The sequence below is a fragment of the Atta cephalotes genome (genome assembly GCF_000143395.1).
Source record: "Atta cephalotes unplaced genomic scaffold scaffold00003, whole genome shotgun sequence".
NCBI classification, from domain to species: Eukaryota; Metazoa; Arthropoda; class Insecta; order Hymenoptera; family Formicidae; genus Atta; species Atta cephalotes.
The window spans coordinates 5379391-5393894 of NW_012130067.1; the positions used below are offsets into that span (position 1 = coordinate 5379391).

Sequence of the window (14504 nt, forward strand, 5' to 3'; positions counted from 1 at the left end):
TAAGTACGTAACGTAAGTAGTAGTAAGTAAGTAGTAGTAGAGTAGAGTAGTAGAGAGAGAAGAAGAAGAGAGAGAGAGAGAACGCAATAACAATAGAAATCATCATCTATTCACGTCAATTTCGATGAATCGGATTAATACCCTATTTGATTGACGGCTTCATTATCTTCTACGGTAATTGCTGCTATACAGATCGTTTTCAGCAAACTACGTTTACTTTTAACGAGTAAGATGACGCGTTTTGAATATCGGAAAAGAGGGAAAGGGAGAGTTCGTTTTCCATTAATATGTCTACTGTCAGATTTACGAAAGGAAGGTGAAATTCCGAGACGGACTTTCCATGTTTTTAGTGCTAATTAGAGTATTTGCCATATAATACCATGTGCATGCATTATATTGCTCATGAAACTATTAATACTTTGCCGCAATTACTGTAATTATCTTATATTATGCTGTATATGTGGTGGATCGATCGAGTCGACAAGTATTCCAATTAAGCATTCCGATCGGTCGACGACGACTGCACGTCCCAAATCTCTATCCCTGTATTCTTGTTTGGAATGCAGTTTATTACTTTCAACAAAGCATAAAAAGAGTCGCTAACTTGATTCCCGATTGTAAACTTAATTAACCGGTAAATTGCTGAGTGTTGGTCATGAAACTAATATCGAGAAAAGCGAAATAAAAAAAAATAAAATTTGTCCACCCCAGAAAATCGATTTCAACCGCGATAATAAAGAGTTTAGTACGTGCATTTGTACTTTTAATTTTCGCCGTATTTCTTCTCGTATTTTTGCTATGTTTCTTCTATGAGAATTCATAGTCACGCGAATTACAAACTATATCTTTCTATATTCACACGTAAATCCAATTCGCGATTCTAATCCGAATGCACGATAATTCGAGGAGAATGCTGGGAATTTCTAACGATACTCGTCACTCTTTTCGCTGCCGCGCCGGAGGATATCTGTTTTTGACAGCTACACGATGGTGATCCATCCATAAGAAGTGGAATTTTGCCAGCCGATCCCGAGGACACTGCGGAAACGCCGAATTTCAGGAACGAATCTATTTGAAATAGGAATCTTTTAAAAAATAATTTCAACGCTAAATAGACTTTTATAAAAAATAATTTATACACCGTTAAATCTATAGTGTCAAATTTAATCTGACGTAAGTCACTGGTTTGTATTAAACATATTGTTATTTTATATCAAGCCTGTCCAATTTGAGCTCCGAAGCCAAAATACAAAGTCATCGACGTAAAAAAATTCAATGTGACTAAAATTTTGGAAAACACTATAAAGCGTTGATAAGCCTCACTCAGATTCGTATCAACACTTATAGTCCCCGAAATCTTAAAATTTTTTGCGTCGATAGCATTTGCGTTTTGACTCCGAAGCTCAAATTGGACAGATCTATATTATACTAAACTAAAACGATAATTAAATTTGATATTATATCATGTCAATTTGACGCTATAGGTGTCAATTGGAATTGACATTGTACAGTATGAAATATAAGCACTTTTAATTCAAACTAATATAATTGAGCAGAAGCAATGGCGATTAAGTTAAATTTGACTATAGATTTATGTAACAATGTACAAAATAATTTTGTCCAAAAAAAAAATATTTGTTGATAAAATTATGTTTTTGAGGGATTATATGTTTTGTTTAATATCTCACGTATATAACCCAAAGATTTCCCGGAAATTTGGTTCGCAAAACGCGTTTACTATCCGCTCCTGGCAAAACTTCTATTTCATCCTGCAGTCAATGGCAGTCGCGCCGCGACGCCGACGCCGACGCCGACGCTGCGCCCCCGCATCCGCGGTTTCCTTTTTACCGCGGCACCGCATTAAGCCCGCCTAATGTCACTCGAAGAAGCGACGGGCGAAGGGAACGGAGAAAAGTGGGAAGTGTAAAAAACGAGTGAACCCGATAGATCGATCCGGCGGAAATTTCTCAGGGGAACAACGCCCGTGAGCGCGACGCCGCAGGCCGTTCAAGCGCTATCCTACATCCATCACGCAGAATTTGCACATTGGTGCTGGACAACTAGATTTACTGGCGAAATACCCACCGGCGGAGAGGGCGGGTCGTAATCACGGAAGGAATCCACGCAATTTATAAGGCGTATATAAATTGAAAATTATTTACAGAAAGAATTAATTCCGTTATAGCGCATATATATTTATATGAATATTTATATTATCCCCTTTTTTTTTTTATACTAATGTAACTCCTTAACGCATACGCTGTGAAAGCCCGAATTGTTATAACCGATCTAGCAAAAAATCGTCACAGATTAAATTTCTGAGGTAAAAGCGTACTTCCGTTCTCTCAATTAAAGCGCAAAAAGTGCCGCATCACAATAATCAACAATATCGGTAAAGTATTAAAACACAACGGACCAGGTAGATGTTCATATATTTTGCATGTGAATTGCAATATAAATAATTAATCGTCACTATTTATCAACGCGGTAATGCATAGTGAACGTATAAATTCGTAACGTATTATTAATCTCTTACGCGATGAAAATTTGTGCTTTTACGAACGATCGATGCGAGCGGCGCGTGTTTTATCAATCCCGCGAAATTAACAATTTAATTTGTGACACGTAACCGTTTTCCCTCGAAATTAATATCACGCCCGAGAATCGATTTTTCCGCGGATGCGGATAGGATAAGATCGGTCCTTTTCACGATTCCGTCAGAGGCGTTTCGGCTGCCCTATCAATCTTCACCGCCGTTTTTCAGTTGTGAGCTCACGCTCGCGGATTTTCTCGGGTCCGCGTTACTGCGCTTCTTGCATGCAGAAGGGGAATAGATTGACTGAAATTGACACCTACACTCCCGCCCGTCAATGCGAATTGACGACGACCGAATTGGATAATCGGTGGAAACGCCACGATCTCGCCGGTGATGTGAGCATATCGTGGCACGACCTAATCTTTATCCTCGCATCATTGTGTCACTATCGTCCTCGTTTCTCTCCTAATTTCTCAATATATCTTTTCTTAGAGCTTTTATCGGAACGCGTACTAATATAAATTGATAATGTCAAATTATATCCAATAATTATTTTTTATCATTTCTATAGGTCGTCATTGCTCCTATTGAATATATCATTAATTTAATTAACACAATGGAGTTAACCAATTTAATTTTTAAAATTGTAAAATTAAATTTGATTCAGTTTGTTTTTTACGGTATATTATACAATAATACATTGGTGACGTGAAACTAATCACAGAAAATAGATTGATTTACATTTTGACACATGGATGTTAAAAATAACAAAATGTTATTTTTAGCTCAAGGGATTGAATTACTATTGTTCTTTTGAATCTAACGGTGTACGTTATTCGATATCAACACGACGAGTTTTTTATTTCTTCGACAATATCCAGAATTAATTTTTTTCATCAAAGTTCATATTTTTTATGGAAAACTTTTTTCCATCACGAGTGCAGTAACGTAAAAATTTGCAAAAATTCGTGAGATTATTTATAAAATGTTTTTATTCGTTAGAAGTTAAATATTACATCGGACGATTTTGCAAAAAAATTCACGTAGATTTGAGGTGTCGCAGCCACGGTCGGTAATATTCGTTAGAAATCCTTCACGACCACACCACTATCTGGATTGGATGATGTATGATGTAATTAATGGTTATTTCGCGGCTAATTGCCCAGGCGATTATGACTTTTCCACGTGTATGTCGCTGCACTGCCACGGCGAACATGAGAAGGAAGTTTTAAATAGCATGTCCTAAATAAATTGCAAAATAAGTTTGCTCATCGATATAACACATTTTAATTTTTAAATACATTGAAGTTGATATGTGAAATAAAAATAAAATAGATTCAATTGAATAAATTAAATTCCACCAATGATTACGTATATTACTAATATAATTGTTTATAATGTCGTAAGAACCTTTCGATCAAATGCTAGTGACAACGTAAATTTTGATTTTATTTTTGAAAAAAAAGTTGTAAAACAATTTGATTTTGTCGTTGATAAATAAAGAATAGAACGTAATTTCCACACTGAAAAAAAATATAGTCAATTTTAATAAATATTTAGTTAAATATTGCCAACTAAATATTTATTAAATATAAAAATATATTTATTTGATACAAGAAATGTTAATTTGATTTAACAATCATTTTTTTTATTGAACGAATATTTATTAAAATTAACTATATTTTTTTTCTCAGTGCATATACAAATAAATATATATATATATATATGCACTGGGATATTTAAAAAAAATGAAAAAATTTTTTAATTTAATATATATTACTTTAAGAAAAATTCTATAAGATATAATCCGTCTAGACTTAACAGATTTCGATAGAAGATTTTGCATAGTTCATACTGACGATAACTATTTTTATTACAGGTAGCTTAGGATACGATTCGTCTGATGAAGATGATATCGAAACCTCCTTCGACTTCGCTATGCCTAATTTGTTTTCTGGTACGTAACATTTACAGTTATATTGAGACGGGATGTGTGTGTGTGTGTGTGTGTGTGTGTGTGTGTGTGTGTGTGTGTGTGTGTGTGTGTGCGTGTGTGTGTGTGTGTAATATAGCTTTGATTTTTTTTCAATGTGTTTCTCTTAATTGCATTACACATTTTCTTTTCTCTCTGTAATTAAAAACAAAAATATATATATTTGAAACATAAAATAAAAAGAAGAAAAAAAAGAGAAGAGAAATAATTCGTAATAAAATAACTACAGAAAGAGCACTATAATAATTGGAAAAAGAAAAGAAATTTTATATCATCTAGAATTGTTTCAATATCATATTAACTAATTCTTATCAATACGCAATCATCCGTTCGTATTTTCATCACACGTTTCATGCTAGATACAGCCGCGATAAAATATTGATTTTATTCATCCGCTGTGAATGCTATATTTAATGGAAACGAGTATATGGTATTTTTTGACGTTGAATACGCGCTAAAAGATACGAACTTAATGGCGGCTGTGTCAAATCAAATGTTAAATACAGATGCGAATGTAACCCGTTATTTTCATTAGCGCCTCCGCACTTTTGCGCTTTAACACAGAGATTCGCAAATGCGATACACGTGAGAGTGCGAATTTGTGTGCCTCTGACGGGTAGATCATAGAGGTGTGCGCAAATATCGCGCACATATCGTACGAACGGCCGGAAATGCAACGTACAGCCACGATTGCATCGCGGGCGTCAGTCTCATATTCCGCTTACATGCGGTTTGTCTGAGCGTAACTTCCGTCAGTGTGCGCCTACAGGGACATTTGGTATTGTTAATGGTATACCAATTACCGCGTTCCGTCGTTCACTTCATATGAATCTTGCTTACAATTAGTATACGACTAATGCTATTGTATCATTAAGAGATTAATTATTAGCGCAACATTTTATTATTTTATACATCATCTATACCAATATCTTTCACAACAATAATAATTCATTGCATCGATTGAAAGTAAATTCTGCAATAATTTAACCGAGAAACGTAAAAATAACATATTGAGGTTACGAACGAAGTTAGTTCGAATTATAAAATTAACTTGCAAATTAAAATTGTGTTTATATAAACCTATAAAAAGACAGATATTACTTTATTTGGTAAGAAAAGAATGTGTTTGAATGTTTAAAAATAAAACAGGTCGTTCAAATGAAAGTCTGAAAAGGAAAGAATTTCTTTTTACGAGCACAATACCTTATCTATAAAACATAAATATAGGAATCCCTTCCTTTTTTCTCAAGATAGATAGTAATAATTGGAATTTCAAATATCCGCGTTGATGTCGATGCATTAAGTCAGTAGTGTCGCGCTATGCTTGTATTCTGCAGATTATCACGCAGCTTTACGGAAGGCACTTCCGCTCTTCCACGTTCTAGGATGATCAACAATCTCTCGTAAACCAGTTCGACTGCAAGATACGTACGGCTTGTATGTGTGTGCGCGACCGCGGTAACAATGTCTCGCGGGTAATGAGTCGCTTATTCGTGTGTGGGAGCTCATACGTGCCGCCCGTCACTCTCGTTGCGCAACAATTCGTGCTCTGGATCTATCGCAAAATGATACCGCACCCGTAGGTCATGCCTTCGCTCTAACAATGTATCGCCATTTGGCCATCATCGATGATCGCATTTAAGGGAATCCTCATGTGGAACTGGACCCGCATTAATGTAATTGCGATGTATATGTGAACGAGATTTTCGTCGAAAATTTACGCTGCACGATAGCCAATGCGATTAAAATCTCACAAAGGACCCCACGCTAATTTTATGAAAAATTGGATCCCCGATGAAATGAGTTATTTTTCATATATGTAGCTTACAATGTGATGAAAAAATGTCAAATTGATACAAGGCTGAATAATGGATGATTTTTGAGCTACGATGTATCAAATGTGTAAAACTTGTGCTCACAGAGCACCCTTGACACACACGATCACAAATTATTCATTATTGAGTCTTGTGTCTATGACATCTTTTGTTCACAACGCTATAAGCAACATTATTATACATGAAAATTAATTCACTAGAATTCTATTGTCGATATAATTAGAGCAGACACTTCAAAAGGTGGAATAATCGTTAAAAAAAAATAAAAATAAAAATATCCTACTGGAATATAAGAAGAAAGTTTGGAATGTAAATATATTCTTGTATATGAATATGTGGCTTGTTAAAATCAGCAATCTTTCTGATTGGAATCCGCAGGAAGGAAAACTAACAGTAAACAGATTTCGTCTTGCTTCCTGTTTCTCTTTCGGAAGAGTAAACACGGAATAAACAAATACAAATCGATGCTTTTCCATATTCTTGCAATTATGCACCGAAGAATTTGCAGAAAATGAACGCATCGGAATCGAACGCATCTAGAAACTTATTTATCTTCAAACATTTTTTTTGTCTAATCGAGCTTGGAAAATGCTTGGTATGTGCAAACAAAATTAAACAAAATGACGGTGAAAAAACCGTTTGCGTAGTATGTTTTCATGCCTTTTTATTAACTAATATTTAACAAAATTCTCGTTAAATATTTTCATGCGTTTCGCGCATGCGACGCGCGTTTTATAAATATTTATAGAGCCCAAACAATATGCATCAAATGCCGAATATTCATTCGAATAAGCAAAAATTTTACATTGGGGTACGGCCTGAAAAATTCGCACGATTTCCCAAAATAGAGGCGACTTTGCAATTTCCTTAATACACGTAAAACGCTATCGCTGCTCTTATCGCGAGATATATAGCTGTACAGTGTTACATCCATCGCACCATTAATCGATATACGTAACTACAGCATTATATGCCGGCGAGAGAAAGAATAATAGGTAGCCGTGGTATTCTAATGAAAGCAATTACCAGAAAATATTGTTCTAATTAACCAAGTTGCGATTACTAATGCGCTACAAAAAAGTTAGAGATTTCCTCACGGCAAGAGAAAAAAAAGAAAGTCGATATAAAACTCCGTAAATTCGGATGGTGTAGAACGTAATGCAATATTGAAAGCCATTTTCTTAAAATTTCAAAAATTCAGCACTTATATAAGATGAATTAATACTGACGGTATTAATTCATCTTATATAAAAAGATATAAGTAAAATATGCATAAAAATAAAAATGACTTCTTACTAAGATAATTGTATTAACTTTATCATCAGATTTTTTTTTCAGTTTATTAGTCCGATCTATATTCTGTATTATATATTTAATTAAATGTAAAATTTGCCTTTGATTACGCTAGATTTTTAAGATTCTTTAATAAATCGAGTTACCATAGAAATATCTAATTTTTTTATATAATGAGATTGGAGTACCAAAATTCTACGATAGATTAACGATGAAATAAGAGAGAAAAAAAATGTTAAAAATGTATAACTTTTCATATATAACTTAGTGGCAAATAAGGCTCACGGACGCTTCTTTGCTTAACTGCACACAAATCTTACCATAATCTTTTCTCAAAAATGAAATTAATAGTTCAAAAAATTACGATTTTAATTATCAAAAAAACGTAATAGGTCAACGGCCATTCTGGAAACTATTTACATGCATAAACTTGCACTATAAATATAATCTCGATAAAGATGCAATTCTTGATTTCCTATCGTATATACTATTTTATTAAAACACATTATGCACACAAAGTGTCTTAATATTTTATTCAAATTATGCGGATATTTATAATTTTGGGAGGGCACCCCAAATTTTTTGTACTTTACTAAAAACCACCTAAGGTTTTCGACAAGAGCACATAAAAACTGTTTTTAAAATAATTTTCGCTGAACTTGAATTTGTTGAAATATTTCTATCAGGTCCGATTTTTGAGATATAAAAAAAAAGACATTTGTTCAAATTGTATAGGAAAGTTTCATAGAAAAATTTGATATTTTATTTATTAAAATTTTTATTTATTAAAATTTATTTATTGAAATTAAATTAGAAAAAAACTAGAGGTATTGAGCATTTAATTTTTGTTTTTTTATTTTGTTGTTTGCAGCAGTAATTGCCTAACACGCTTTCATTTCAATATCTTTGATGAACGTCTCTCAATCCTTATCAAATCCTAGAGGAAACGTTCACTTTGCACCTTAATTCTTCGGAAAAAAATATCATTATCTAAAAATTGACATGTTATATTTAAAAAATTCGATTTGATGGAATTTTTTTCTGAAATTTGAACTCATCGCCCTAAATAAGTTTAATAAAAAACTTGTTCCCTTTTCTTGTACTAAAAATTATTCAATAAATTAGTGTTATTGGCTGTAACGTTGCATCGCAAATTCATATCAGAAGAAATGAAATAAGATCTTTTATCCGAGGAATACAAGATTCGGGATCATTCCTTTATATATTATACTAATTATCCTATTATACTTATTGGGATCTTCATTTATTATCAGCCAGTGGAATTTAACGCACGCGTCGCTATAGTGATAAATACTTCGTGCATACATATTTTTGTGCGCCGATAAAAACATTCAACAAAGAAAGGTATCCGATCGATCGACGTGATTAACGGTGTTATCGCATGGAATTTATAACAAGGTGATCCCGAAATCCGGTATGCGCGTAGGTGGATAAGACGGCACGTGTAACACATCCAACAAAATAAAATCTGTTGTGCCGATGAACATCATCTTTCATGGCCTTTTGAAGTGCAGCGAATAAAGGTCGCAATATTAAATGTTAAGCTCACGACGATATGAAATACATGCACGGATGTGAGAAATAATAAATGCTGCATGCTACAATAAATAATATCCTTCAGCAATGTTAATGCAAAAACTGATGTTATTTTGAGAATAAATGTATTTAAAAGTTTTATTAAATATGGATACATTATAATAGATTAAGCACGTGTCTGATATTAAACGCAACTACGTTAAATTAAAAATACCTGTGTTTTATTAAATAAATTATAAATGCTAAAGATAAAAGGAGAGTGCAAACTGGAAAATATATTTTTAGACGTGCAATTATTCATATGAAAATTTGTATGAAAATTAAATAAATCGCTAGGTTATTTTAACAGATAGTTTATATAGTTTATATAGTTTATATACATATGTGTGTAATATAAATGTATTTATGGAAACTATATACATAAAGCGCTTGTATATATATATATATATATGTGTGTGTGTGTGTGTGTGAAGTATTGATAGTTCCATAGTTTAATGTCATTACGAGTTTTTCTGAGCTCCCTTTTGTAGATCTCGCATCTTTTCAAAAAAGAAAGCTTTTTCGTATCCTGAAATTTCGCTTGATATTATACGTGACGTGATTAAAGCGCGACCGAAAATTAAATTTTTCAGAGAAAATTAACAAGTCGCGCAAGAGAATTAATTGGCGTGACTACTCGCGACCTCTGCTATTTTCAAAGAGTCGCTCTCTCGTGCGGCATATTTTGCGAGGTAGCTGGATGGACACACATTATCCATACCGCCGCAACTGTGCGTATATACGGCAAATTAATAAATTAATGAATTGATAAATTAATGAATTAATAGATAAATTCGGCGATAATTCTGCACGGAGCAATTTATCGAGGAAATTTATTAAGAGGGGAAGTACAATGAATTTTATGGTATTTTTCGATATCCTATGAATATCGAAAAATATCGTAAAAATATATCGATGTTGAATTTTTACGAAATTCAGTGCTGTGTATTACAAATGCCAGATTATAAAAAACGCTTTTTTTAACCGTTTCTCTGGATATGGCATATTTGACTTTTTTTCCAATGTTTTTCCAATGTTTTTTTAAATTTCTTATAACTTTTTTTATTATCAATAAATACAATATATTTGTTCGATACCGTTATGTTTCTTAATGTTTGGAATGTAATCATATAAGCCAAGCTGGACTAATAATATTTCAAATTAAATTGAGAAGCAATTTAATAATATTAATGGTAATAAGATATCTTAGAAAGATATAAATAATTTGATGATAACAAGTATCTTTTAAAGCTGTAAATAATTTATTGTGGAAAATATTATCTTATTATTTATCATAATTAAAAAAAATTGTTTAGAATATACATTTTTATAAAAGTTAACAATTAAATTGGATTGGGCTATATTCAAATGTATCGTTCCCGTAAAAGCAGTACGGAAGAATTAAAATATTAGGAATATATCTAAGAAAATAAAAAATAAATATAAACAAGGTATGCAAAGTACATATATATAAAGCAGATACTAAATTTTAAGGAATGATTTTTCACAAATTCAAAACGAAAATAATAAAATAATATTTTTCACAATAAATTATTTACAGCTTTAAAAGATGTTTGTTACCATTAATATTATTAAACTTCTCAATTTAATTTGAAATATTATTAATCCAGCTTGGCTTATATGATTGCAAAATTAAAAATAATTTCGGCTCTGTTTGCAAAATGGAATAGATATACAAAATCACATTGAAAATATTTTAAAGATCTAACTTAGATCGGTTAAGGTTTTACTTATTTATTGTGTAATCAAGACGAAAACTTCATATGATCATATATCAGAAATGACTTGCTTGGTTTCAAATACAGAATGTCAAAGTTGAAAAAAAATTGTTTTTTCCAAAAATTTTAAAAATTACTAGAGTTATTTTGATAAAATTTTAAACATATAAAGTTCCATCAAAATAACCAGAGTGGTTTTCGAAATTTTTCGTTCAGCTTTTACATTCTATATCTTTAAAGCTAGGGTTAATAAAAAACGTTAAAATATTTTAAACAATTTAAAATATATTTAATTGTTATTTTTAATATGTTTTAAACATGTTTCATTATACTACTGTTTAAAGCATATTTGAAACACTAAAAACATATTTAAAAGAAGAAATGTAATATTTTATTTAAAAAAAAAAAAATCCATTAGTCTTTGTCAATCCTGTTTCGGATATGTAGTCATATGAAGTTTTCGTCTTGAATTTGTGTGAGGAATCACCCCTTAAAATCTTTTAGAAGACTTAGTATCCATCCTGTATAAAGATAGATGGGTGTACATTAAGAAATGTTTAGATTTTTATCAGTAAAGTTAAACTTTTGATTGACTTCTTGAGCGAATAGAGGTTTGCAGACACGAGGAAGGAGATAAATTCGTGAGCCGCGTGCATAGCCGCATGCGATCCTTTACGTCTATCTCATATATCAAATCCCACAGGGGCACTCGTGCAGAATGCGAACCGCAACGAATAGTTTCAGTAGTATGCCTATTTGCAAGTCGCGACACGCTCAAGTCGCTGTGACGTCAGACTCGAGAAGCTCTGATTACATTACCGTGCATCCGATCGACCGAAGTGAGAGCAGAGATTCGACCGGCGCGAGCTGACGAGGCCACTCGTCATTGCACAGAATCAGAAAGACGTTTACACGAATTCGAGAATTCGCGCGCTCCTTCCTAGTGCAATCGAGATGAAGATATAAAAACAAAGTGATACTGTGCGTGGTGGGAGAAAAAAAAAGAAGTGTATGCTTCGTCGTTTGCACGATAGAAGCAGTGTTTTCGCAATATGTTCGGGATTGGAGCAGCGGAATATCGATCACAAAGCAAAGGTTGCCTCGAGCGCACGGCCTCCAAGGTCGGCACATGAGAGCTGCAAAGTTTATCAGATCACTTTCACCATTGAGAGGATTTTAACATTGCGCTGCCAAAAGCAAATGAGAAAGACGATAATCGGCCCCGATTCATCACCGCTGCACCGCCATGCAATCGCTGCGCCACACGCCGGTACATAATTCGTTATAATCCGGGGACTGAAAGCAACCACCGGCACCGAATGGGACAGCAATTTACGGTATAATCGTTGATTGCGCGACTCGATGAATCGTTATTCAAATCCGCGTGACACAGCGCCGTGGGAGGCTAACGGGCTGGAATGGGCCCGGGGGACCAGGAGCGCGAGCGGGTACCTTCGGATGCCAATTTCCCAATCATTTCACGAGCTGTTTATTATTTTAGCGTCACGAATAATTTGGAATTTAATACGATCGCCGATGGTATCATCGTTAACATCAGAATTCTACGCGAGGAGAAAAGAGATGTAGGAGAGAGTTGTCGAATGCGCGCATCATTTAAGCTATTTCATTATATTTTCCACTTGATTTGTATACTGATTTGTACGCAAATGAACATTGGAAATTATAGCTTTTCGGACATTTCGGATATTTCGGACATTTTTTTATTATATTTATGTATTTAACTTTTCATTAATAACCAATTAATTGTTAGAAACCTTTTTGTAACACGCTGCAAAAAATATAACAATTTAGGCAATTGGTTATCTAAATTGTACCTAAAGATCTTCTAAATCGTATCTCTTTTATTGTATGAAAATATTGAATCTATAAATTAAATCAATTAAAAGTATAGATAAATTAAATAGATTAAAAGTATAGATTAAAAGACATCTAATATCTAATTTTAATAATTTGTCGAAAGAAAAATCAAGTATTTAATAATTATTAAGTACATAATAATAATGATAAGATGAGAATGTCGAAGTAAATCAATATTCTTAAATTGATTTTTATAATTGGCATTTATATTTACATCAATTATTAATTTTATTATTGTCAGTTATCAGTCTTATCGTAGTATGATTTAGGGGAAACTTGATAGATTTCAAAAGTATCGATTTAAGTTTTATAATAATTGTAAATATGCAATGAATGCAAAATACAATAAATCTTCATTTATGAAAATTATAATAAAATTATAATAAAATTGCATGATTATGTTATTATTAGTTGTATAAATTGATCAAAAATTAATGTGAGATGTGTCTAACTTTTTAAAATATTGCTAACAGCTGATATCTATAAAACAAGATATACTCTATTATATTAAATCTTTGTCTAAATTACTCATTTCCCATTTCATATTTTTGTTACTAAATATTGCTTAAATTAAATAATAATGTAAGATATTTATATATATATTATATATATATATGAGGCGTTTTATGCGACCAGTACGCATTTGGCAAATCACCCTTATAACTTTAACAAATTAGAAAATACTTCTGAAAAATATTACTGCGAAGTCTCTTGAAAATTATAGCTAATTACTCTTCAATGGATTTTATATATGTGCCTCTATATTCTTGCCACTTCTTTTATCCTTATATTAATTCATAGTCAATAATTTCGAGTCAGTAATTTCCATACGCATTCAGCACGATTATGCTAAGACATAATCATGAAATAGATTCTTATATTCTTATTATATGCTAAACATATGCGCAATATGTCTCATCTAATTTTCAAGCCAGTTTACCTTCTCTAGTTAACTTTCGATATTAATTTAGTGGATTCTAATTTTGTGATTTAAAGAGATATTTATATCTTATGACGTATAAGTATATCAAAATCATCAAAAACTGATAAATTAGTTTTATATTTTATCAATAAGACGCCATCGTATCTGATTTCGCAGAAGATAAATCAGAATTAAAGCGTAATTGAAGTTTGCAGCACGTCACAGCAACGATATGAACGATAATTCGTTCGTATGAGATTATTAAATCACCATTAAAAGATACGATCACGATGATTTTATATTGTACAAAAAACCAATAGTAGATTCAATTTTAAATTCGTTCATTCGTTATTAGATGAGCATAATGTTAAATCAGCACTTTAAATTTTGTCCTGATGAAAATATCGTCTAAATTTGCACGGTTTTAAATATTTTTACTCTAACCCGCAATTCGTATGATAAAACTATTACTTGTTGCTCACTAAACTTGCGAAATCGATGCTGTATTTCCTTTCGCTGATTTAGCGCATTTGATAAATCGTACACTTTATATTCGGCTCGCGTCGAACTTTGAAATAAATGAAAATTACGAACGAGCTATTTTTAACAATAACAGGTCGTTTTGCCAGCTAATTAAAATTATCGCATGCAAAGAGCCGGTAACGCGCCGATTTTAGCAGCATATCCAATGTCATATTTCTCTCTCTCTCTC

General features: G+C 32.4%; 1 protein-coding gene across 1 annotated transcript in view; it reads left to right on the plus strand.

Moving 5' to 3' along the window:
• The window catches only part of LOC105625583 (icarapin-like), a 36202-nt gene that overhangs the window by 15417 nt on the left and 6281 nt on the right, over window positions 1-14504 (plus strand). Inside the window, exon 2 of the mRNA XM_012206906.1 lies at window positions 4416-4493. Coding sequence (XP_012062296.1) covers window positions 4416-4493 — 78 coding nt within the window. The remainder of the gene's footprint in view (window positions 1-4415; window positions 4494-14504) is intronic.